The 27,719-nt window shown below is 47.2% G+C and overlaps 1 protein-coding gene across 5 annotated transcripts in view; it reads left to right on the forward strand.

The window, feature by feature from the left end:
* Positions 1–13,377: 13,377 nt before the first annotated feature.
* Positions 13,378–27,719, forward strand: part of CD22 (CD22 molecule) — a 54,456-nt gene continuing 40,114 nt past the window's right edge. For 3 of the 5 annotated variants that reach the window (XM_069948176.1, XM_069948180.1, XM_069948179.1), the window contains exons 1-3: positions 13,378–13,557; positions 14,785–14,993; positions 23,203–23,285. In XM_069948176.1, coding sequence (XP_069804277.1) covers positions 14,869–14,993; positions 23,203–23,285 — 208 coding nt within the window. In that variant the 5' untranslated portion in view covers positions 13,378–13,557; positions 14,785–14,868. Of the gene's footprint in view, positions 13,558–14,643; positions 14,994–17,817; positions 17,908–23,202; positions 23,286–27,719 lie in introns of those variants that run through there. The other 2 variants (XM_069948177.1, XM_069948178.1) reach the window with 2 other exon arrangements.

The following is a 27,719-nucleotide window of genomic DNA, read 5'->3' on the forward strand; positions in this document are numbered from 1 at the left end:
CCTTGCATTGATCAAGATCACTTGTTTTATATAGTTTTGTGACTAATTCATTCAAACTTGACCCAAACCCCATTGAAGTGAATGGGGATCTGAACATTAGGTCACAAAAATGGCTGTAAAATGGGTGTTGAAAGGGGTAGGGGGCTGCAAATGCAACCAAAAGGTGGGTTAGGAACAGGACTTGCTAATTGATTGTAAATGTAATTTTTAAAATAAAATTTTTATAAAATTTTGAAGCAGCTCCTGGGTGTAAAGCTGAAACAGCAGTGTGGAGGGTAGCTAGGAGGGCAGCGGTGAGTATGCAGAGCATGCCATGGGGTGATGATGAGGTTCTAGACCTCACATGGATTGAAGCCCATGAGAGTCTAGAAAAAGAGGTGGTGGACACACAGCCCCAGCCACCCAGTGGCCCATAACCAGTTGGTCAGCTGTCACAGGCCACTGCACCCAGGGCACACCAAAGCCAGCTCAAAGGAGCTCACTGGCATGGCATCTCCACTGGCAAAGACATGGGTGGTTTGCAGGTTGTGCCACCAGGAAGGGGTAGAGGTCTGTAAAATAAAGTAAAAAGAGGTTAACAACAGGAATATGGATGGATAACAAGTGGGGTAGGGATAGGTACACACAGGGATATGGATAGGAAACAAGTAGGGCAGGGATAGGTACTAACAGGGATATGGATAGGTAACATGTGTGGTAGAGATATGTACCAACAGGGATATGGATAGGTAACAAGTGGGGCAGGGATAGGTACCAACAGGGATATGGATAGGAAACAAGTGGGGCAGGGATAGGTACCAACAGGGATATGGATAGGTAACAAGTGGGGCAGGGATAGGTACCAACAGGGATATGGATAGGTAACGTGGGGCAGGGATAGGTACCAGCAGGGATATGGATAGGTAACATGTGGGGCAGGGATAGGTACCAACAGGGATATGGATAGGTAACATGTGGGGCAGGGATAGGTACCAACAGGGATAGGGATAGGTAACATGTGGGGCAGGGATAGGTACCAGCAGGGATATGGATAGGCAACAAGTGGGGTAGAGACAGGTAAGAACTGGCGTAGGGATGATTGAGTGTAAGAACGTTAAAAGCCGTCAACCTTTTTATATTTTTAAAGATCAAGCCTATAAATACATACAATCACATCCATCATTTTTTTATTTGAATGTTTTATTAGTACTTAATCCAGAACAGTTTGGACAGGTCCTAGATCCAGGGCCGGCGTCAGCACCCGGCTAAGTAGGGCAAATGCCGGGGCCCCCAGCTCCTCTAGGGGCCCACTCCCGTTTGTTACTACATTTTTTTTGTTAGTAAAAAAGAAAAAAAAGTGTAGTAACAAAGGGGACTGGGCCCCTAGAGGCCGCATGTGACAGTTAGGGGCCCGCCGATCCATACTGGGGCCCCCGAGCACCTGTCTTCCATCACAAATCTTCCCTACAGCCGAGTAGGAAAGAGGACCTTTGAGTCTGAAGGACCTTTGATGATGTCACGGGTCATGTGATCGGACACATGACCTGATAAAGGGCAGCAGGTAGGCTCTGCAAACTAAGTGTCCTGTATGTGCTGGTTCTTCTACTTGTTTTGTGTATAGAGGTCCTGCTGTAATATATATATATATATCTATTACAGCAGGATATATATATATATATATATATATATACATTACAGCAGGACCTCTATACACAAAACAACTAGATATCTGTATCTATCTATCTATCTATCTATTTCCCTATCTCCTATCTATCTATCTATCTATTTCCCTATCTCCTATCTATCTATCTATTTCCCTATCTCCTATCTATCTATCTATCTATCTATTTCCCTATCTATCTATCTATCTATCTATTTCCCTATCTCCTATCTATCTATCTATCTATCTCCTATCTATCTATCTATCTATCTATCTATTTCCCTATCTCCTATCTATCTATCTATCTATTTCCCTATCTCCTACCTATCTATCTATCTATCTATCTCCTATCTATCTATCTATTTCCCTATCTATCTATCTATCTATCTATCTCCTATCTATCTATCTATCTATCTCCTATCTATCTATCTATCTATCTATCTCCTATCTATCTATCTCCTATCTATCTATCTCCTATCTATCTATCTCCTATCTATCTATCTATCTATTTCCCTATCTCCTATCTATCATATGAACATGGTGAGACCTCTAGTTCTCCTATATTCAGGCCCTGCAGTGATATACAGTGTGTGTGTGTGTGTGTGTGTATATATATATATATATATATATTGTAAGGGATTAGGTAGCGGGGTAGTCGTCTCCTGAGTAGACGGGGCACACTCTGGCAGGCACAGATAGAACACTGGAGTTCGTACAACTGACCTCAGCCAGTTTTATTTAGAGATAGTGGTACAGAAATAAATCAACACAAACAAAATCCTATGCCTGTCCGGCACTAACTAAACAGCAGGATACCTCACTAACAAGGTGCCAGCCTAATACCAGTCACCACACATAACAGAAGTTGTACGTACCACTTGTATGGCTCTCACAGGTTCTTAGCAGATGACCTGTTCCCAGGCTGAGAGCCAAGGTGTGTCTGCACTCCTGGCTTTTTATAAGACTTGCACACCTGAGGACTGACTGATTAACCAGACAGCCCAAGAGCCGGACTGTCTGTATGGAGTGGGGCCCACCCTCACTCCCCACTCCAGCAACACAGGCCCTGATAATTAGTTTTGTTCAAACCTGATCTGCAGAAGCCACAGATCTCTGGACACTATTTTCCTGGTTGCTTTTTTTATATCACAGACATGATAAATCTTGGGCATATATACACCCCATCTACAATTTCTCCAGACACTCTGTCACATATCCTCCCCCCCTGTTTCAGACCCGGGGCTGGAACACATCTGGACACAAGACAATGTACACGGGACAAGGCGTCAGCATTTCCCATTTGTGTTCCTGGCCTATGCTTTACAGTAAATCTGTACTCCTGTAAAGCCAAGAACCACCTTGTGACCCTCCTATTCTTTTCCTTATTCTCACACATCCATTTGAGGGGAGCATGATCCGTAATTAATACAAAGTGCCGCCCAAGCAGGTAGTAGCGGAGCGCTTCCAGGGCCCATTTAATAGCGAGGCACTCTTTTTCCACAATCGCATACTTTTTCTCGTGGTCATTAAGTTTTCTACTTAAATACAGTACAGGGTGTTCTTCCCCATCCCGCACCTGTGACAGTACAGCCCCTAGTCCCACATCAGATGCATCAGTTTGAAGTACAAACTCTTTCTCAAAGTCTGGGGTTATCAGCACTGGCTGAGCACACAGAAGGTTTTTAAGGGTCTGAAAGGCTTTCTCGGCCTCTGGTGTCCATCTAACCATGACCGAGTCTTTACCTTTTGTCAGGTCAGTCAAAGGGGCTGCAAGAGAAGCAAAGTTTGGAATAAACCTTCTGTAGTAGCCGGTAATCCCCAAGAAAGCACGAACTTGCTTCTTATTTATGGGCTGCGGCCAACTTTGTATGGCTTGAATTTTATTTAATTGGGGCTTTACAAGACCACGGCCTATAGTGTAACCTAGGTATCTGGCCTCCTCCAGACCAATGGCACACTTTTTTGGATTGGCTGTGAATCCTGCCTCACACAGAGAATCTATAACAGCTTGCACCCTAGGTAGATGGGATTCCCAATCCAGACTTTGGATGATAATGTCATCTAGATAGGCTGCTGCGTACCGTTTATGAGGTCTTAAAATCTTATCCATCACCCTCTGAAAAGTTGCGGGGGCTCCATGCAAACCAAAAGGCAAAACAACATAATGGAATAGCCCATCAGGGGTGGCAAAGGCAGTTTTCTCTTTGGCCTCATCTGTTAGTGGTATCTGCCAATACCCTTTGGTCAGATCTAGGGTGGTGATGTAACGTGCCTTTCCTAGCCTGTCAATGAGCTCATCCACACGGGGCATCGGGTAAGCATCAAACTTAGATATGGAATTTAGTTTACGAAAGTCATTGCAGAACCTCCAGCTGCCGTCTGGCTTGGGGATCAGAACTATGGGGCTAGACCATTGGCTATGGGACTCTTCAATTACCCCTAGTTCCAGCATTTTTCTCACCTCTTTGGATATAACCCCTCTCCTGGCCTCTGGTATTCTGTAGGGCCTAAGCTTAACCTTTTCCCCTGGTTCAGTAATTATATCATGTTTGATAAGAGAGGTGCGGCCTGGGATATCAGAGAAAAAATGTCTGTTCCTAAAGAGGAAATCATGTACCTCGACCTTCTGTGCATTTGCCAGAGAGTCAGGTACGGTTACCTCTGGTATCAATGGCTTCTCGGAGCAAAGCTGCCCTGGTGGTAATGAGGTGTCTGCGGCAAGTGATAGTCTATCTTTCCACGGTTTAATAAGATTGACGTGGTACACTTGCTCAGGCTTCCTCTTACCTGGCTGGCGGATTTTGTAGTTCACCTCATTTACTTTTTCTAATACCTCAAAAGGGCCTTGCCACTTAGCTAGAAATTTACTTTCTACGGTAGGGATCAACACTAGAACCCTGTCACCTGGGGAAAAAGTACGTATTCTGGCACTGCGGTTATACACTCTCTGTTGTGCCTCCTGGGCCTGGGCCATATGTTCACGTACAATAGGCATTACTGCTGAGATCCTGTCTTGCATTTGTGCAATGTGTTCAATTACACTTCTATAGGGTGTAGCTTCCTCTTCCCAAGTTTCTTTTGCTATGTCTAGAAGACCCCTTGGGTGACGGCCATAAAGCAACTCAAAGGGAGAATACCCTGTGGATGACTGTGGGACCTCACGGATGGCAAACATGAGATAGGAAAGAAGAAAATCCCAATTTTTCCCATCTTTGTCCACCACTTTCTTTAGCATGGCTTTTAGGGTCTTATTAAATCTCTCTACCAGTCCATCAGTCTGCGGGTGGTAGACAGAGGTACGCAGCTGTTTAACCTGGAACAATTTACACAACTCTTTCATGACTCGTGACATAAATGGGGTACCCTGATCTGTAAGGATTTCTTTTGGTATTCCCACACGACTAAACACCTGCACCAACTCTTTGGCTATGGCCCTGGATGATGTGTTACGCAAGGGTATAGCTTCAGGGTAGCGAGTAGCATAATCCATAATAACAAGAATATGCTGGTGACCTCGAGCAGATTTTACAACAGGCCCCACCAGATCCATCGCTATTCTCTCAAATGGCTCCTCAATGATAGGTAGAGGTACCAGGGGACTACGATAGTGGGGTCTGGGAGCTGAAACCTGGCACTCTGGACAGGAGTCACAATAATCTCTCACATCTTTGTGAACTCCTGGCCAGAAGAACCTTTGGAGGACTCTATCTGTAGTTTTCTCAACTCCCAAATGTCCCCCCATAATGTGACTGTGGGCCAGATCTAGCACAGTTCTGCGATATGCTTTAGGGACCACTAACTGCTCCACCAAATCATCTCCCCTTTTCACCACTTGGTACAGTAAGTCATGTTTTACAGCCATGTATGGAAAGGCAAGTCTGGTGTCCGGCTCCACCAGGTTATCATCAATCATTTTCACATTTTCCCTGGCTCTGATAAGGGTGGGGTCTTTTAACTGCTCTGCACCAAACTTATCTTTCCTCACTTCAAGATCAGGCATATTGTCACTAGGGAGGTCTGGACTGCTCTCACCCTCTGGGGACACAACATCACGGGGTTCAGCTTCCTCACTATCCCCAGCCATAACAGTGAAGGGGAAAGTTTCCTCCTCACCTAGAGCCCCCCTCTCAGGCAGTGTATTGGAGACTCTCTGTTCCCATAACCTCCAGAAATGTGGGAAATCCCGCCCCATGATGACATCATGCATTAATGATGGAACTATCCCCACCATAAATTTTACAGCACCAAACTGAGTATGTATGTCCACTAGGGCAGTGTTGTAATGGCAGGTGTCCCCATGTATGCATGTCACCCCAATGGTTTTCACCTTGCGTTTTCTGGGATCTACCCAATCAGCTTTTACCAGGGTGACTAGACTGCCTGAGTCTAACAATGCATTTACATCTTTACCTTCTACAGTAATAGCGCACATTTGTTTCTCGCCCCCAGCATTTGGTAATGCAGCACACACAATCTGAGCATACAGGGATAAACGACGGTTTATACAAGAAGCATCACATTGCATGGGTTCATCATACATTGGGCAATTGGCAACAACATGACCTGGCATATGACATCTGAAACATTTTACTAAGTCTTTATTTAGTCTCTTATAAGCCACAGACCTCTCTGGCATGGCTTGCCAGCTTCTAGAGCCTGGGCCTTCAGTCTCTCCCCTTGCACGCACAACCATATTAGATCTGCCAGCCCCCTCTTCCCTTGGAACAGTCTTACCAGAATGTCCTGGCGTTCTCCGCTGTGGGGCTAGGGGGCGCTGTGGCAGACTCATCAGCTCCTCCGCTGCTGTGTACCTCTCCACCATCTCCACCATCTGGTCAGCATTTTTGGGATCTCCATGACTCACCCACTTGCGCAAGGTAACAGGGAGGGATCTTAAGTACTGATCCATTACCACCCGTTCAACCATCTGTGGCCCTGACAGGATCTCTGGCTGCAACCACTTCTTGGTCAGGTGAATGAGGTCGTGCATCTGAGAGCGTGGAGGTTTGTCTGTGCTGTAGGTCCAGTTGTGCACTCGCTGTGCGCGGACAGAAACCGTGACTCCAAGGCGTGTTAGAATCTCCTTTTTCAGCTTGTCATAGTCTATAGCATCATGATTTTCCAGGTCAAAATATGCCTTTTGGGGTTCCCCAGAAAGGAAAGGTGCCAAAAGTCCCGCCCACTGCTCCTTTGGCCAACTTTCTCGCTCCGCAGTTCTTTCAAAAGTTGACAGGTAGGCTTCCACGTCATCAGCTGATGTCATCTTTTGTAGAAAATGGCTAGCCCTTATGGAGGTGGGGGCAGCATCTGCAACACCTGGGACCTGTCCAGCGACAGTGGTTAGTTGCTGCACCACAGTTTTTAAGGTCTCCCGGTCATTTCTTTGCTCCTCCTGGGCAGCTTCTAGTTGGGCTGTCAACCTGCGGGTTGTTTCTTCGAGCACCCTTTGCTGCACCCTGGTAGCCTCTTGTTGCACTCGGGTAGCCTCCTGCTGAGATGCAACAGCACTCAAAATAGCTTTTACTACATCCTCCATTTTGTCAGATGTAGAGACACAGTCTTTAAACCAGTGCAATAGGAGTGACACTGGCCCTTTAAATTTTCCAGTCTTGTTTTCTTGTGCCAAGATTTGTGCCTAAAGCCTCCTCCACCAATTGTAAGGGATTAGGTAGCGGGGTAGTCGTCTCCTGAGTAGACGGGGCACACTCTGGCAGGCACAGATAGAACACTGGAGTTCGTACAACTGACCTCAGCCAGTTTTATTTAGAGATAGTGGTACAGAAATAAATCAACACAAACAAAATCCTATGCCTGTCCGGCACTAACTAAACAGCAGGATACCTCACTAACAAGGTGCCAGCCTAATACCAGTCACCACACATAACAGAAGTTGTACGTACCACTTGTATGGCTCTCACAGGTTCTTAGCAGATGACCTGTTCCCAGGCTGAGAGCCAAGGTGTGTCTGCACTCCTGGCTTTTTATAAGACTTGCACACCTGAGGACTGACTGATTAACCAGACAGCCCAAGAGCCGGACTGTCTGTATGGAGTGGGGCCCACCCTCACTCCCCACTCCAGCAACACAGGCCCTGATAATTAGTTTTGTTCAAACCTGATCTGCAGAAGCCACAGATCTCTGGACACTATTTTCCTGGTTGCTTTTTTTATATCACAGACATGATAAATCTTGGGCATATATACACCCCATCTACAATTTCTCCAGACACTCTGTCACAATATATATATATATATATATATATATATATATATATATATATATATATATATACACACTGTATATCACTGCAGGGCCTGTATATAGGAGAACTAGAGGTCTCACCATGTTCATATTATAAATAAATATATATATATATATATATATATATATATATATATATAAAATGCTGGTCCTGCTAGTTCTCTAGTATACAGCTCCTGCTCTGTGTGTGTGTATGTATATACACACACACACACACACAGAAGGAGCTGTATACTAGAGAACTAGCAGCACCAGCATGATATATATATATAATCCTGTGACTGGGTCTGACTCCTCCAGAGTCCTGACTACTGCAGAGATCAGGAGATACAGGAGGAGAAAGATATGCAGCAGCCGCATGTTTCTTCTGCTGCAAATCTTTCCTCGCCTGTCTCTCCATGATTTGCTCCTCAAAGGGGCCCGCCGAGGCTCTGTCGCCCAAGGGCCCACAAAAAGCTGGAGCCGGCCCTGCCTAGATCCCACATGAACTGACACCCATCACCTCCATTCACACCCATAAGCCCTGGTTCTGAATGGGAGCATTTAATTGGTGGCCTTTAAAATACTCCCTTTCCGGCTGGTGGAGACCCCTATTGCACTGACATATTCCACCGTAGTTGACTATTCTATGTGATTCCCAGCCGATGCTACTATTGTAAGTGGGCCATCACTGCCCAGCATCAACATGGAGGTGAGAAAATAAGTTGTGAGCTGTGCAACAACATCAGTGTCGCACTAGTCCCTACTAGCATGTTCTTCAGCGACCCTTTACCCTTTACTTTTTTCTCTTGACTGTCTAGTAAACTCACCTTTATATATGAGTGGCCTTTATATATGAGTGGCCTTTATATATGAGTGGCCTTTATATATGAGTGGTCTTTATATATGAGTGGCCTTTATATATGACTGCACACCTTGTACATTTCAAATGGTGTCAATGGCTGAAGTCTTTTAGAAAAACCCTTGATCTGTTTGTATTCTTCATGTGATATATACAGTGGTGCCTTGGATTAGGAGCATAATCCGTTCCGGGACGGCGCTTGTAATCCAAATCCACTCTGTAACCAAAGCAAATTTTCCCATAAGAAATCATAGAAATGCAGACAATTAGTTCCACACCCCAAAAATAATGATTTATTATTCTGAATAACATGTAAAAAAAAATGAAACAAACATTCAGAACCAGCAGAATCTGTGATATTATAAGTTACTGTACAGTAATGGAGAGGATGGGAAACACAAGGGCGGACAGAGACTGCAGGGAGTATGAAGGAATGAGCAGGACAGATGTGGGCACATACATGCAGCACTCTCTGTCCGGGGAGAGAGGGGTTACAGCTATGGAGAGATTACCCCCACAGTCCTGTCCCCTGATGTAAGCCCCAGCCTGAAGTGGATCTGCTATGATTTGGAAGGTGAGGGAGACTTCCTGGGTCAGAGTACAGGGCTGTAGACCCCGCTATGCAGACCATGCAACTCCCCCGCTCCCACCCAGTTCAGGGAGCTCTTAAACCAAAGCAATGCTCTTAAACCAAGTCACAATTTTGACAAAGCTCTTAAACCAAAACGCTCTTATACCAAGTTACTCTTAAACCAAAGTACCACTGTATATATAACATCCATTTGGCTTTAAAATGGAGGAAACTAGAAATACCCATACACCACCACCTGATGTCACCATAACACCTCATACTGGATGGATCCGTAACACTGAGTAGGAATTAAAAGGATTTATAAGATTAAAGTTCTCAGTAATACGCTAGCACAGGTAACATCTCCATTATACTGTCCTCTGTTATAAAGATTGGGGGGGGGGGTATTTAATCTACACCCCTTCTACATTTTAACTATTTGCGATATATCTTCATGCACATTCTTTCTGCTTCTTACAGTTACAGGATGGACATTCTTACTAGAGATGAGCGAACTGTTCGGACTTTCGCTCTCTCGCCATGCCTCTGATCCCGGCCGCATAGTTGTACTCCGGCGAATATGCGGTCAGGATATTCCAGGGAATCGATGTTAAAATCCCTGGAATATCCCGGCCGAATATGCGGCCGGGATCACAGGCATGACGCTCATCTCTAATTATTATTAGTATGTGACAGGAAGAGGGGCAGTAAGGACAGTGAGGCAGGTGACAGGAAGAGGGGCAGTAAGGACAGTGAGGTAGGTGACAGGAAGAGGGGCAGTGAGGACAGTGAGGTAGGTGACAGGAAGAGGGGCAGTAAGGACAGTGAGGTAGGTGACAGGAAGAGGGGCAGTAAGGACAGTGAGGTAGGTGACAGGAAGAGGGGCAGTAAGGACAGTGAGGTAGGTGACAGGAAGAGGGGCAGTAAGGACAGTGAGGCATGTGACAGGAAGAGGGGCAGTAAGGACAGTGAGATAGGTGACAGGAAGAGGGGCAGTAAGGACAGTGAGGCATGTGACAGGAAGAGGGGCAGTAAGGACAGTGAGGTATGTGACAGGAAGAGGGGCAGTAAGGACAGTGAGGCAGGTGACAGGAAGAGGGGCAGTAAGGACAGTGAGGCATGTGACAGGAAGAGGGGCGGTAAGGACAGTGAGGCATGTGACAGGAAGAGGGGCAGTAAGGCATGTGACAGGAAGAAGGGCAGCAAGGACATTGAAGCATGTGACAGGAAGAGGGGCGGTAAGGACAGTGAGGTAGGTGACAGGAAGAGGGGCAGTAAGGACAGTGAGGCAGGTGACAGGAAGAGGGGCAGTAAGGACACTGAGGCATGTGACAGGAAGAGGGGCAGTAAGGACAGTGAGGTAGGTGACAGGAAGAGGGGCAGTAAGGACAGTGAGGTAGGTGACAGGAAGAGGGGCGGTAAGGACAGTGAGGCAGGTGACAGGAAGAGGGGCAGTAAGGACAGTGAGGTATGTGACAGGAAGAGGGGCAGTAAGGCATGTGACAGGAAGAAGGGCAGCAAGGACATTGAGGCATGTGACAGGAAGAGGGGCAGTGAGGACAGTGAGGCAGGTGACAGGAAGAGGGGCGGTAAGGACAGTGAGGTAGGTGACAGGAAGAGGGACGGTAAGGACAGTGAGGTAGGTGACAGGAAGAGGGGCAGTAAGGATAGTGAGGCAGGTGACAGGAAGAGGGACAGTAAGGACAGTGAGGTATGTGACAGGAAGAGGGGCAGTAAGGACAGTGAGGTATGTGACAGGAAGAGGGGCAGTAAGGCAGGTGACAGGAAGAGGGGCAGTAAGGACAGTGAGGTATGTAATAGGAAAAGGGGCAGTAAGGACAGTGAGGTAGGTGACAGGAAGAGGGGCAGTAAGGACAGTGAGGTAGGTGACAGGAAGAGGGGCAGTAAGGACAGTGAGGCATGTGACAGCAAGAGGGGCGGTAAGGACAGTGAGGCATGTGACAGCAAGAGGGGCGGTAAGGACAGTGAGGCAGGTGACAGGAAGAGGGGCGGTAAGGACAGTGAGGTAGGTGACAGGAAGAGGGGCAGTAAGGACAGTGAAGTAGGTGACAGGAAGAGGGGCAGTAAGGACAGTGAGGTAGGTGACAGGAAGAGGGACGGTAAGGACAGTGAGGTAGGTGACAGGAAGAGGGGCAGTAAGGATAGTGAGGCAGGTGACAGGAAGAGGGACAGTAAGGACAGTGAGGTATGTGACAGGAAGAGGGGCAGTAAGGACAGTGAGGTATGTGACAGGAAGAGGGGCAGTAAGGCATGTGACAGGAAGAAGGGCAGCAAGGACATTGAGGCATGTGACAGGAAGAGGGGCGGTAAGGACAGTGAGGTAGGTGACAGGAAGAGGGGCAGTAAGGACAGTGAGGTAGGTGACAGGAAGAGGGGCAGTAAGGACAGTGAGGTAGGTGACAGGAAGAGGGGCAGTAAGGCATGTGACAGGAAGAAGGGCAGCAAGGACATTGAGGCATGTGACAGGAAGAAGGGCAGCAAGGACATTGAGGCATGTGACAGGAAGAAGGGCAGCAAGGACATTGAGGCATGTGACAGGAAGAGGGGCGGTAAGGACAGTGAGGTAGGTGACAGGAAGAGGGGCAGTAAGGACAGTGAGGTAGGTGACAGGAAGAGGGGCAGTAAGGACAGTGAGGTAGGTGACAGGAAGAGGGGCAGTAAGGACAGTGAGGTATGTAATAGGAAAAGGGGCAGTAAGGACAGTGAGGTAGGTGACAGGAAGAGGGGCAGTAAGGACAGTGAGGTAGGTGACAGGAAGAGGGGCAGTAAGGACAGTGAGGCATGTGACAGCAAGAGGGGCGGTAAGGACAGTGAGGCATGTGACAGCAAGAGGGGCGGTAAGGACAGTGAGGCAGGTGACAGGAAGAGGGGCGGTAAGGACAGTGAGGTAGGTGACAGGAAGAGGGGCAGTAAGGATAGTGAGGCAGGTGACAGGAAGAGGGACAGTAAGGACAGTGAGGCATGTGACAGGAAGAGGGGCAGTAAGGCATGTGACAGGAAGAAGGGCAGCAAGGACATTGAGGCATGTGACAGGAAGAGGGGCGGTAAGGACAGTGAGGTAGGTGACAGGAAGAGGGGCAGTAAGGACAGTGAGGTAGGTGACAGGAAGAGGGGCAGTAAGGACAGTGAGGTAGGTGACAGGAAGAGGGGCAGTAAGGCATGTGACAGGAAGAAGGGCAGCAAGGACATTGAGGCATGTGACAGGAAGAGGGGCGGTAAGGACAGTGAGGTAGGTGACAGGAAGAGGGGCAGTAAGGACAGTGAGGTAGGTGACAGGAAGAGGGGCAGTAAGGACAGTGAGGTAGGTGACAGGAAGAGGGGCAGTAAGGACAGTGAGGTATGTAATAGGAAAAGGGGCAGTAAGGACAGTGAGGTAGGTGACAGGAAGAGGGGCAGTAAGGACAGTGAGGTAGGTGACAGGAAGAGGGGCAGTAAGGACAGTGAGGCATGTGACAGCAAGAGGGGCGGTAAGGACAGTGAGGCATGTGACAGCAAGAGGGGCGGTAAGGACAGTGAGGCAGGTGACAGGAAGAGGGGCGGTAAGGACAGTGAGGTAGGTGACAGGAAGAGGGGCAGTAAGGACAGTGAAGTAGGTGACAGGAAGAGGGGTGGTAAGGACAGTGAGGTAGGTGACAGGAAGAGGGGCGGTAAGGACAGTGAGGCATGTGACAGAAAGAGGGGCAGTAAGGACAGTGAGGCATGTGACAGGAAGAGGGGCAGTAAGGACAGTGAGGCATGTGACAGGAAGAGGGGCGGTAAGGACAGTGAGGCAGGTGACAGGAAGAGGGGCAGTAAGGACAGTGAGGCAGGTGACAGGAAGAGGGGCAGTAAGGACAGTGAGGCATGTGACAGGAAGAGGGGCGGTAAGGACAGTGAGGCATGTGACAGGAAGAGGGGCAGTAAGGCATGTGACAGGAAGAAGGGCAGCAAGGACATTGAAGCATGTGACAGGAAGAGGGGCGGTAAGGACAGTGAGGTAGGTGACAGGAAGAGGGGCAGTAAGGACAGTGAGGCATGTGACAGAAAGAGGGGCAGTAAGGACAGTGAGGTAGGTGACAGGAAGAGGGGCGGTAAGGACAGCCGGTGCGCATGTGCACCAGCAGCCTTTTCTCTCCCATTCACTGCTGTGGAAGATGTAAGTGAGGGAGATCTAAGGATGGCGGCCGGAGATGACGGGGACGCGGCCGGTGGGGGATTCAAGCGGCGATCGTCACCAGAGGGATGGTACGTATATAAGCTTTTTTATCGGTCCGCCAGAGTACTCCTTTGAGTTATATCACAAAGTAATATAGAGCATTAGAGCAACGTATAATTAAAAAGAAAAAGTTATTATAATTCACCAGAATATCCCTTTATGAAAATCCTGCAAACTCCAATTTGTCTAGGAGACAGTAGGAGGGAGGCCGTCTGGGCCTCTGACCTTTGACCTCCCCTCCCTGTTACAGCCCCGGGAAGTCATGTTCTATTCACTGCTGATGGTAAAAATGTGAATAAAGGAGAAACTACAAGAGAAGCGTAGTGCTGAAACGCACAAGGGGAATCTTATATATCAAGGTCACTTCTATATTTGTCTTTACTTTCTGGGAATTACCAAAAAAATAATGGCCATAGTTTATATTAACCTTGATCAGCATTTCAGTATCTTCCTGTCATGGGTCTCTTGCGGAGTTCCCCTGCTTTTTTTTCATCCTGCGTCTTATTTTCTTTGGAATTTAATTATTCTTGTATTCCTTTGAACCTTGTACATTCAAGGACTGACATTGTATAGTGTCACCAATAATAGTCACATAAAGCATATATAACATATCATTATATAGACTAAATATGGACTAACAAGCTATTGCAATACTACATTTCTGATGATGCTTGGACAGCCAAATCCAAAGCTTTAGCTGTCCGGGCATGATGGGAATTGTGGTTTTGCAACAGCTGGAGAGACGCAGTTTGGAGACCCATGAGATACATCTTCCCTTAGCAGAGTTTGGCACCTTCGCTGTTAGCAGATCCTCCTTCTCTATATGAAGGCAATAATATAACCCACCATACAAGCTCTGCACAACAAATCTGCAGGTGTTCATTGGTATTATGACTTATGCCAGAGCGGGGCATATGGCAGGCATACGCCGTGGAAAAGGGGTGAACTTCTCTGTGGCATACACTAGGAGTGCACATTGATAAATGTGCCTCCTGAAATCCATTGCATTTGCCCTCTCTGTGCAGCCCTTGTATAATAATAACCCTCTTTGTGCTGCCCCTATATAGCAATGGCCTCTTTGTGTGGCCTCTGTATAGTAATAGGCGCTTCTGTACAGCCCCCTTATAGTAATAGACCCCTCTGTGCGTCTCCTGTATAAGAATAGGCCCCTCTTTGCCCCATGAAAATAAAAAAAAAAACACACACTACTCAACTGCTCCACTCCCAATGCATGTTTCTTCTCTCCTCCAATGCAGGCAGTATGTTATAGAGATGTTATAGCGATGCTGCGTTTGCCAGAAGTCCCTGGAAGCCTGTCAGTGTTGCCCATTTAATGGTCCATGTGTCCTAAAGGCTCTCACACTGTTGAATGGTGCGCTCACCAAGGACTGGTCTCCTGGATTCCCTTGAAGGCTAGTCCAACACTGCAGCAAATCCCACCTCTGGCATTGGGCCCCCAGCACAGGTGAGTTTGGGAGTGTCCGTCCCCATAGCTTCCCCAGTAGCTACTCTTCTGTATTTCTGGATTACAAAGATATTGCAGATTAGGAATACATTTGGCAGTGAACTGTTCCAGAGTTACATTATGTTCCTGTATCTGAAGCCTAGATTGGATACAATTGTACAACCCCTTGAAAAAGTACCAGGTCCAGGGGCATAGCTATATGGGTGCAGCGGGTGCGGTGGCACTTGGTCCTAGAAGTCTAAGGGGGCCTATAAAACCCCCTCCTCCCTACATGGGGAGGCCAGTACTATGAATTAAACATTATAATTGAGGGGCCCTATGGCAGATTTTGCACTGGGACTCACTAGCTTCAGGTTACACCTGTGACAGCTCTGTGCAGCTTCATGGCTATAAACAACAATGCTCCTTGTTACTTAAGAGGAACTGAAATACACATTTTAGGAGTGGTTTCCCGCACAATGCACAAGAATCTGAGTACAAGAGGACGTTGGGGGAGAACACACGTTGTGTTAGCTACTATAGGAAGAGCAGCTCTGGAGCACACACTTCTGCCACCATCAAACCTCATAAAAGCTCATGATAAAAGTCTAATAAGACTGAAGGATAATAAAGAAAGTAAAGTCCGTGCACTGAAGACATCGCGGGAGGAAGTAACAGATCGCTGCACACATGGCATCAAATATGCAAAACTACAAAAAAAAAAAAGTTACATTTATATCCTGACTTTACTGTCACTTGTATAACGTCTTGTTAATTTTCTTATATAAAAAAAAAGGAAATGTGGAAGACTTGGCTTTCACGCTTAACTTCTATGTCACAAGCATGGCTGTCTGATCATGGACTTTGGGGAATGGTAGAAGAATCTAACCGGATCCTATGTAATCCCTGTGCATCATATCTACCAGATCTCCATCCACACCACAGCTTACCTACAGTATGGCTACATTGGCCTAAGGACGGTCGGATGCACGACCAAAACGTCGCCAGCCAGTAGCGTTACCTACTTACCCTTCTCTTGTACCTTGATCTGGTTGGATTGTGATCTTTCATTTGAATAAAAATTCTTTCACGAGCAGAAAAAAACTGTTTTGGAAGTGCCGTGTTTCTGTTTCTATATATACTACGGGATTGAGGAATCCTTCTACACTGGCACCCAATACCATCAAAATAGGGTGTGCGGTCTGTTGATGCTGTACTATAGTCTGTAGGTGATGTCTGTAGCTTCTATTCAGAACTTTCTGCAATGCTCTGCAGTAACAGTGATCACAAGCAGTGCCTGTTAATACCATGTGTCATGCCTTGTATTGTAGCTCAGGTCTATTGAATTGAATGGGATGTAGCTGAATATGCTAAATCCACATACACATGGATTGTGATGCACTGGGTCATTGTTCCATTTGTAGCTTGGTGTAAAACTCCTCCATACAGAAAGGTCGTCAATATTAAAACCTACACTATCCATGTAGAAAATTTGTAATAGGTTATTTAGGCAATGTGGCACATGACCACCATGGAGCCCAATAGTCCATATAGTATTAATCAGCACAAGGTAATGTCGGTGGAAAAGGTCCAATGACCTGACGCAACTGTTCCCATTTATTGCAAAGTAGATCATTTACTGGGGTGCTTTCATTTATCACCAATCATCAAACCTCTATGCCTATATTATGAGCAGATGTCAGATCCCTGTCCCAAAATTTGTGCAAAATTTTCCCTAATATGGAAATCCAGGACAGAAAGCGTAGGTGCAGATACATTCTCCTCTGAAAGCCACAAAACAACAAGGAATCCCTCAGCTTCACAGGAGGGAGATGATGAGCGAGAACTTCATGGTTGAGTCCCCAATAGGGGTGAGCAGGTTTCTCTTTCAGTCCAGATGATTTCTGCTGCCAAATATGAGACTTGAGGCAGGAAGCTGAGGGAGGGCGGCTGCATTGTTCTGTTCGGTTGATAGATTTCCTAATATCTTTCTGCTTCTAACATCAAGAAGAGCAGAAGTGTTGTCACCATCCCAGAAGAAGAGCTGTCACCATCCCAATAAAAGAGCAGAAGTGCTGTCACCAATCCAGAAGAGCTAACACCATCCCAGAAGAAGAGCTGTCAATATCCCATAAGAGCTGTCACCATCCCAGAAGAGCTTTCACCATCCCAGAAGAAGAGCTGTCACTATCCCAGAGGAGCTGTCCCCATCCCAGAAGAAGAGCTGTCACTATCCCAGAAGAAGAGCTGTCCCCATCCCAGAACAAGAGCTGTCACCATCCCAGAACAAGAGCTGTCACCATCCCAGAACAAGAGCTGTCACCATCCCAGAACAAGAGCTGTCACCATCCCAGAAGAAGTGCAGAAGTGCTGTCACAATCTCAGAAGAAAAGCCATCACCATCCCAGAAGAAGAGCTGTCACCATCCCAGAAGAAAGGCCATCACCATCCCAGAAGAAAAGCCATCACCATCCCAGAAGAAGAGCTGTCACCATCCCAGAAGAAAAGCCATCACCATCCCAGAAGAAGAGCTGTCACCATCCCAGAAGAAGAGCTGTCACCATCCCAGAAGAAAAGCCATCACCATCCCAGAAGAAGAGCTGTCACCATCCCAGAAGAAAAGCTGTCACCATCCCAGAAGAAAAGCCATCACCATCCCAGAAGAAAAGCCATCACCATCCCAGAAGAAGAGCTGTCACCATCCCAGAAGAAAAGCTGTCACCATCCCAGAAGAAAAGCCATCACCATCCTAGAAGAAGAGCTGTCACCATCCCAGAAGAAGTGCAGAAGTGCTGTCACCATCCCAGAAGAAGAGCTGTCATCATCCCAGAAGAAAAGTTGTCACCATCCTAGAAGAAGAGCTGTCACTACTCCAGAAGAAGAGCAGACGAGCTGTCACTATCCCAGAGACCACACACCGGAGGAGATCCCAAAGGTAAAACATTTCAGGTTCTACCCAGATAACATCCATATATAAATATAAGAAATCTCTGACAAATGTAAAAAATTATGTTATCAATACAAGGTTAATGTTCTATTTAACTATATTTTTTTATTATAATAGACCCATTATAACTTAAAGGGTTTGTACATAACATAATGCATCCAAAAAAGTCCATAATGCATCCAAATACATAGAATGCACCACATGATATATGGGGATTTATTATATATTGATCATGATGGATTTGATATGTTTATCTATATAGCTATACATTTTATTGGATTGAATTGCTGGATTTTGGGGGGATTTGTACTTTATATAGCTTACCCAGTTACAAGGTCTCACCTAACAGTGGTTATCTGGTGTATCATACATAGTGCAATATGATGGGTTCCCATAGATTTCTAGGGAATAAAGACATATTAGGAGTTTTTGTATCCTTTTATTGTACAGAGACGTATAGTACACCATGAAATATATATTAGATACCATAAGAACTCATGGTGTGTCATATATCTTCCATGGTGTACTGTAAATCTTTGGGCAATGCTTCTATGACTTTACCTTAGTATACTGTAGATCATTAATACTGTATATGATTGGTAGCAGCACTTTAAAAGCACTGGACCATGGTACTAGTAAAAGTCATATGCAAAGAGATGGTCTAATACACTTTGCTCTGGATTTACTAAGTGCTTAAAAAATCTGGGCATCCTGAGATGGATGCAAGAATGGATCTTCCCGCCTTGCCACGACCCGCCCCTGCCTGCCAATATTCGCCAAAGACAAGGATGATAAATCCCCCCAATGCTTTTTTCACCTTGCATCGGAGTACCCTTTTAAGCAGAAAAGTCCAGGGATCTTGTAGTGCAATACGATAGTATCTTCTAAGACAAAGAATCTTCTGGACTTTTGGGGACCACTATAGGATTCTCTAGCCGGTCAGTGTGACCCTGCTGCTGCCATTATTACAGAACACGTTGGGCTGTGCTTAGTGCAGTAAGCACCATCAGACCCATATTGGATGGAAGATCAACGAGCCAGTGAGCCAACCCTGTAGCTATAGTGAACATGTGTAAGGCCACTTTATATTTTATTGTGAACTCTGCTGTTATCGTTGCCCAACCGGCAGCTAAAATTCATATCTGGCGCAGACGCCAAACACTTATCAGTACTTGCAGTCACAGCTGTATCGCGCTCATGCGTGTTTCATCAGACTGATGAAGGGGTCTGACGAAAAGCACATGCGAGTGATACAGCTGTGACTGCAAGTACTGACGAGTGTTTGGCGTCCGTGCCCGATATGAATTTTACCTACCGATTTTGTTGTTTACTGTATGTGGAATAAAGACACAGAAGGTGGTGAGTGCCCGCAATCTTTTTTCTTCTAATTTAAGTTTTGCATATGTACTACCAAGTGGTCTCACATTAAGGAGCAACTCCATGTTGCACAGATCCACACAGTCCTGTCCTGCACACGTACTGGAAGCCTACAAACTAGGTAGTGCCGGTGAACTTGTTCTTTTTTGGATTTTCTAAGTGTTGTTTTTTACATAGCACTGTATGTATGTGACAATTTTATCACTTCACTGACTCAAGACTGGGATATGCATGCATGAAGGCGCACGTTTGCCTATACCAGATGGCACGTCCTTTACTTACTAATATTTTCCATTTCAAGATCAGTCAATTGTTCAGCCTTTTCATTATTGTTTTACAAAGTTATTAGAGGTTTCATCCATCTTACATTACTATTAGCCATGTCCTAACACAGCAGAACTAAGTCTTTTCACTTAAAGGGTACCTGTCATTTCAACAAATGTCTGACATGTTATGTAGCCACATGTCTGAAGTTTGTACTGGTGAGGGGCCGGGTGCTGAGACCCCCGGCGATTACTAGAACAGAGGGGCGAAAGTGCTTAGCAGCGCATCGTCTGCCCCTCCATCTCCGCTCTCAATGATAAAGTATATTATAATGGAGCTCCCAGCAATTGCATCTACTGGCAGTTCCATAGGTTGCAATTATAACTATAGTTATTGCTACATTAGCATTGAGAGCAGAGATGAAGGGGCAGAGCGTGCAATGATAAGCGCTTCTGTCACTTTGCTCTAGTGATCAGCGGGGGTCTCAGCACCCGGACGCCCTCTGATACAAACCTCTGATGGGTCACCATAAAATGGCAGAGGAGTTTGTTGTAATGACAGGTACACTATAACAGTAATTTGCCTTGTGGTCATCATCTCATCTCATATTGTCAGGGCCGGCCTCAGGGGTGTGTGACCTGTGCAACTGCAACATCACCCAATAAAACTAAAGGGGGCACCAGTGCTTCGCCAGCTCCTTTAATGACATAAGGGGCACCCTTAGTGACAGTGCAAGGAGCCAATGGCTTCTCATGCTGTCACTCACTCTTGTGACCGCAGGCAGTGTCATACATTGGACCCCAAGAGGCCGCTCTGTGCATCTGCGCCATTGATTCACTTAATGGAGATGCTGCACAGGGGAAGCCTATACTATATGGGGATGCTGCACAGCAGGAGGGCTTCACTATATGGGGATACTGCACAGCAGGAGGGCTTCACTATATGGGGACGCTGCACAGCAGGAGGGCTTCACTATATGGGGATACTGCACAGCAGGAGGGCTTCACTATATGGGGATACTGCACAGCGGGAAGGGGCTTCACTATATGGGGATACTGCACAGCGGGAAGGGGCTTCACTATATGGGGATACTGCACAATGGGAAGGGGCTTCACTATATGGGGATACTGCACAATGGGAAGGGGCTTCACTATATGGGGATACTGCACAATGGGAAGGGGCTTCACTATATGGGGATACTGCACAGCGAGAAGGGGCTTCACTATATGGGGATACTGCACAATGGGAAGGGGCTTCACTATATGGGGATACTGCACAGCGAGAAGGGGCTTCACTATATGGGGATACTGCACAATGGGAAGGGGCTTCACTATATGGGGATACTGCACAATGGGAAGGGGCTTCACTATATGGGGATACTGCACAGGGGGAGGACTTCACTATATGGGGATGCTGCACAGCGAGTGGGCTTCACTATATGGGGATACTGCACAATGGGAAGGGGCTTCACTATATGGGAATACTGCACAGCGAGAGAGCTTCACTATATGGGGATGCTGCACAGCGGGAGGGCTTCACTATATGGGGAAGCTGCAGAGCGGAAGGGCTTCACTATATGGGGATGCTCCACAGCGGGAGGGCTTCACTATATGGGGATGCTGCACAGCGAGAGAGCTTCACTATATGGGGATGCTGCACAGCGAGAGAGCTTCACTGTATGGGGAAGCTGCAGAGCGGAAGGGCTTCACTATATGGGGATGCTGCACAGTGGGAGGGCTTCACTATATGGGGATGCTGCACAGCGAGGAGGGCTTCACTATATGGGGATGCTGCACAGTGGGAGGGCTTCACTATATGGGGATGCTGCACAGCGAGGAGGGCTTCACTATATGGAGATGCTGCACAGCGGGAGGGCTTCACTATATGGGGATGCTGCACAGTGGGAGGGCTTCACTATACGGGGATGCTGCACAGTAATGGGGACTTCACTATATGGGGATGCTGCACAGCGAGGAGGGCTTCACTATATGGGGATGCTGCACAGCTGGAGGGCTTCACTATATGGGGATGCTGCACAGTAATGGGGACTTCACTATATGGGGATGCTGCACAGCGAGGAGGGCTTCACTATATGGGGATGCTGCACAGCGAGGAGGGCTTCACTATATGGGGATGCTGCACAGCGAGGAGGGCTTCACTATACGGGGATGCTGCACAGTAATGGGGACTTCACTATATGGGGATGCTGCACAGTAATGGGGACTTCACTATATGGGGATGCTGCACAGTGAGGAGGGATTCACTATATGGGGATGCTGCACAGTGGGGGAGCTTCACTATATGGGTATGCTGCACAGTGAGGGGGGGCTTCACTATATGGGTATGCTGCACAGCGGGAGGGATTCACTATATGGGGATGCTGCACAGTGAGGAGGGATTCACTATATGGGGATGCTGCACAGTGGGGGAGCTTCACTATATGGAGATGCTGCACAGTGGGGGAGCTTCACTATATGGAGATGCTGCACAGCGGGAGGGCTTCACTATATGGGGATGCTGCACAGTGGGAGGGCTTCACTATACGGGGATGCTGCACAGTGGGAGGGCTTCACTATATGGGGATGCTGCACAGCGAGGAGGGCTTCACTATATGGGGATGCTGCACAGCTGGAGGGCTTCACTATATGGGGATGCTGCACAGTAATGGGGACTTCACTATATGGGGATGCTGCACAGCGAGGAGGGCTTCACTATATGGGGATGCTGCACAGCGAGGAGGGCTTCACTATATGGGGATGCTGCACAGCGAGGAGGGCTTCACTATACGGGGATGCTGCACAGTAATGGGGACTTCACTATATGGGGATGCTGCACAGTAATGGGGACTTCACTATATGGGGATGCTGCACAGTGAGGAGGGATTCACTATATGGGGATGCTGCACAGTGGGGGAGCTTCACTATATGGGTATGCTGCACAGTGAGGGGGGGCTTCACTATATGGGTATGCTGCACAGCGGGAGGGATTCACTATATGGGGATGCTGCACAGTGAGGAGGGATTCACTATATGGGGATGCTGCACAGTGGGGGAGCTTCACTATATGGAGATGCTGCACAGTGGGGGAGCTTCACTATATGGAGATGCTGCACAGTGGGGGAGCTTCACTATATGGAGATGCTGCACAGGGGAAGTCTATACTATATAGGAATGCTGTACATGGGGTGGGCTTTACTTTAAATGGATGCTGCACATGTGAGGCCTTTACTATTTGGGGATGCTGCACAGCAGGGGGGGGGGCTTTATTATATAGAGATGCTGCACATAGGGGCCTTTACTACAGTATATAGGGATGTTAGACATGGGGCCCTACTTTATGGGGAACCTTTACTGTATGGGAATGCTGCACATTTTGTGCCGAAAGCAAGCTCCACACAGGAGGGATCTATCCTAAGGTCGGCCCTGCTTATTGTTGACCACAACACTCTACAACTCTGTATGCAACAGCCATAGGAGAAGGGTAAGATAGGAGGTGCTGTAAAGGAGAAGTCACATGTTGTGGATTTCCTGTTGTTTTTATTTATCCCAAACTGAGCTCATTGAAATATGAAAATTCTAAAGATAAACCCTTTAAGAAGAGAAGTCTACAACCACGTCTCACAATTTTTCTTTTACTCTTTAGAATCATGGATAACATACAACTAAGGGTGAAATGGACTTTTCTGCTTTTACTGTTTCTTTTTAGAGCTGTATTCAGTATTAGAGGTATGTATAAAATATTCTAATGCTATAAGAGTGCCCCTCATGTAAAAGAATATAAGTACTACAACACAATAATAAGTAATATGTAATAAATTGTACAAGAACATTGCTACTATAATACTGCCCTTATATACAAGAATATAACTACTATAATACTGCCCTTATATACAAGAATATAACTACTATAATACTGCTCCTATATACAAGAATATAACTACTATAATACTGCTCCTATATACAGGAATATAACTACTATAATACTGTTCCTATATACAGCAATATAACTACTATAATACTGCTCCTATATACAGGAATATAACTACTATAATACTGCTCCTATATACAAGAATATAACTACTATAATACTGCTCCTATATACAGCAATATAACTACTATAATACTGCCTCCTATATACAGGAATATAACTACTATATTACTGCTCCTATATACAGCAATATAACTACTATAATACTGCTTCTATATACAAGAATATAACTACTATAATGGAACAGGGTAGAAAGAGAGAGGCGGTCACTCACCATTGATTGCCGAAAACATTCATTTATTCATCCGGGCATGAACAAAGCAGGGAAGGGGGAAGGTGGAGGAGCAGGTGCAATCAGACGAACGTTTTCACGCTATCGCGCTTCGTCAGGTCTGGCGTGTCTAACACAGGTGAGGGTGTGTTTATAGGTCATGTGACATATGTGAAAATAGTACAAAAAGTTATAAATTGCGAAAAACACATATGCAAAACACATTAAAACCAAGCCGGAGTAACATGCTAAAATAGTAAAGCATTGAGGTCATTTCTCTCATTGAGACCAGACACCCCTGTGGCATCCAATCGGATGATCCATTTCGTCTCACATTTTAAAAGGAGTTTGAGCCAGTCAATACCACTGCTGGGGGGGTTAACCCTTTCCAGGCCTATAATTCTTAAACATTTAGCGTCATTTGCATGATCGTTGCGTATATGATTAATAAGGCGTGGGACGCCCTTACCGGATCGCAGGGAATAAAGGTGCTCTTTAAAACGAACCCACATAGCTCTTATAGTTTTACCTATATAGTATCTATGGCAGGGGCAGATGATTGCATATACAACATGGGTCGTTTTACATGTTATGAATTGTTTTATGAAGCATTCAATGCCTCCAAGGACGATGTATGACTGTGCCAACACCTGAGGACAGTATTGACACTGTCCACATCGTCTATTACCAGAGGGCAGGGACTTAGTGAGCCAGGACTTAGGGCGATTAACTTTACCAGCCGAAAATATATCGCCTATGGTTTTACTTTTCTTGAAAGTGAATAGGGGTTTGTTAAAGGCGGCACTTTTTATGTCCTCGTCCTCAGGGGCGCCGCAATGATGAGGCGACCTGAATCGTCTGCCTCAGGCGGCGCCACCAGCTATCTTCATGGGGGCGGCATTCAGTGGCAGATTATAATATGAGCGGTTCGGGCGGCCGCCCACATTATAATCCGCCACTGACTGTACCCAGGGCCTAGGTGAGTAAAAGTGTTTGTTTTTTTCAATGTTATATAGCAGGGGGAGCTATATACTATGGGGGGGCACAGGGGGCTATATACTATGGGGGAGAACAGGGGGCTATATACTATGGGGGAGAACGGGGGCTATATACTATTGGGGAGCACAGGGGGGCTATATACTATGGGGGAGAACGGGGGCTATATACTATTGGGGAGCACAGGGGGGCTATATACTATGGGGGAGCACAGGGGGGCTATATACTATGGGGGAGCTATATACTATCAGGGAGCACAGGGGGGCTATATACTATGGGGGAGAACGGGGGCTATATACTATGGGGGAGCACAGGGGGCTATATACTATGGGGGAGCACAGGGGGCTATATACTATGGGGGAGCACAGGGGAGCTATATACTATGGGGGAGCACAGGGGGCTATACACTATGGGGGAGCACAGGGGAGCTATATACTATTGGGGAGCACAGGGGAGCTATATACTATTGGGAAGCACAGGGGGCTATATACTATTGGGGAGCACAGGGGAGCTATATACTATGGGGGAGCACAGGGGAGCTATATACTTTGGGGGAGCACAGGGGGCTATATACTATGGGGGAGCACAGGGGGCTATATACTATGGGGGAGCACAGGGGGCTATATACTATGGGGGAGCACAGGGGAGCTATATACTATGGGGGAGCACAGGGGGCTATACACTATGGGGGAGAACAGGGGCTATATACTATTGGGGAGCACAGGGGGCTATATACTATGGGGGAGCACAGGGGCTATATACTATGGGGGAGCACAGGGGAGCTATATATTATGGGGAGCACAGGGGGCTATACACTATGGGGGAGCACAGGGGAGCTATATACTATTGGGGAGCACAGGGGAGCTATATACTATTGGGAAGCACAGGGGGCTATATACTATTGGGGAGCACAGGGGAGCTATATACTATGGGGGAGCACAGGGGGCTATATACTATGGGGGAGCACAGGGGAGCTATATACTTTGGGGGAGCACAGGGGGCTATATACTATGGGGGAGCACAGGGGGCTATATACTATGGGGGAGCACAGGGGAGCTATATACTATGGGGGAGCACAGGGGAGCTATATACTATGGGGAGCACAGGGGGCTATATACTACTGGGGAGCACAGGGGGCTATATACTATGGGGGAGCACAGGGGGCTATATACTATGGGGGAGCACAGGGGGTTATATACTATTGGGGAGCACAGGTTAGCTATATACTATTGGGGAGCACAGGGGCTATATACTATTGGGGAGCACAGGGGAGCTATATACTATTGGGGAGCACAGGGGTCTATATACTATGGGGGAGAGCACAGGGGGCTATATATTATGGAGAGCACAGGGGGGCTATATACTATTGAGGGGGAGCACAGGGGGGCTATATACTATTGGGGGAGAGCACAGGGGGGCTATATACTATTGTGGGAGAGCACAGGGGGGCTATATACTATTGGGGGAGAGCACAGGGGGCTATATACTATTGTGGGAGAGCACAGGGGGGCTATATACTATTGTGGGAGAGCACAGGGGGGCTATATACTATTGTGGGAGAGCATAGGGGGGCTATATACTATTGGGGGAGAGCACAGGGGGGCTATATACTATTGTGGGTGAGCACAGGGGGCTATATACTACTGGGGAGAGTGCACAGGGGGGCTATATACTAATGGGGGAGCGCACAGGAGGGCTGTATATAACTGGAGGAGCATATGAGGGTCTATATACTACAGGGACACCTTAAAACTATGGAGGCACAGAGGGGTGTAACTATGTAGGGGTACAGAGGGGTGTAACTACTGTATAGGGGTACAAGGGACCTAACTACTGTATGTGTTGGAGCCTAAAATATTTGTCTGGCAGATTCTGGAGAGAAGATTCACAGCCAGGAGAAGACTTCAAGGTGGCCCAGGCTGGATGGAGAGAAAAAGAAAAGGTGACAGACTCTGATCGGAGAAGACGCCTCCGGTGAGTCACTGGATGTAACTTCACTCTGTTATAGGCTTGTACTGATAGGGGTCATGGTATGGCGGTATTATGTAATGGTATCAATGGTGATATCTTTCTGTTTTGTTTAGTGCAGTTTTTATGTAATATGTAATCACTGAATGGTGGAAATAGTGTTATAAGGTAACTACTGTATGTACTGGGGCTCTTGATACAGTGTGGGGGCAAATTCAGTACATTATACAATGTGCAGAAAGGTAAGGGGGGGCCCACTCTTGAGGGCTGTGCACTGGGCCCACCAATGTATTAAAACGGCCCTGACTGTACCATGTACTGGAGCCCCCCCGCCCCCGGGCAGTATCTGTAATGAGATGCTGTGAGCGGGGGAGACTGTATTCATAAGCGCCGCGCTGTACTAAATCAGCCGCGCGGTGCTGATACTACAGCGCGGCGCTTATGAATACAGTCTCCCCCGCTCACAGCATCTCATTACAGATACTTCCCGGGGGCGGGGGGGCTCCAGTACATGCATTCCACGTCCGTGATCCGTTAGGATCACGGAACGTGGGAATGCAGCCTTAGTCCCCGGCTGATGTGCGGCTGCCCGGGGTGTCCCGTCCTGTCCCCGGCAGCGCGCGCATCAGAGAGCTCCCCGTGCGCCGGAAGTCACAGGCACAGGCGCACGGGGAGCTCTGTGATGCGCGCGCTGCCGGGGACAGGACGGGACACCCCGGGCAGCCGCACATCAGCCGGGACCAGACCAGAGAGGCTCGACGGGGGAACGGAGGGCAGGTGAGTTGTGTGCTGTTTTTTGTTTTTGTTTTATCTGCTGTGCAGGGGGGGGGGAGGGGGGACCATCTATAAGGTAGGGGGGGGAAGGGGGCCATCTATAAGGGAGGGGGGAAAGAGGGGGACGATCTATAAGGGAGGGGGGAAAGAGGGGGACGATCTA

Source organism: Dendropsophus ebraccatus, chromosome 12, assembly GCF_027789765.1.
Source record: "Dendropsophus ebraccatus isolate aDenEbr1 chromosome 12, aDenEbr1.pat, whole genome shotgun sequence".
Classification (NCBI taxonomy): Eukaryota; Metazoa; Chordata; class Amphibia; order Anura; family Hylidae; genus Dendropsophus; species Dendropsophus ebraccatus.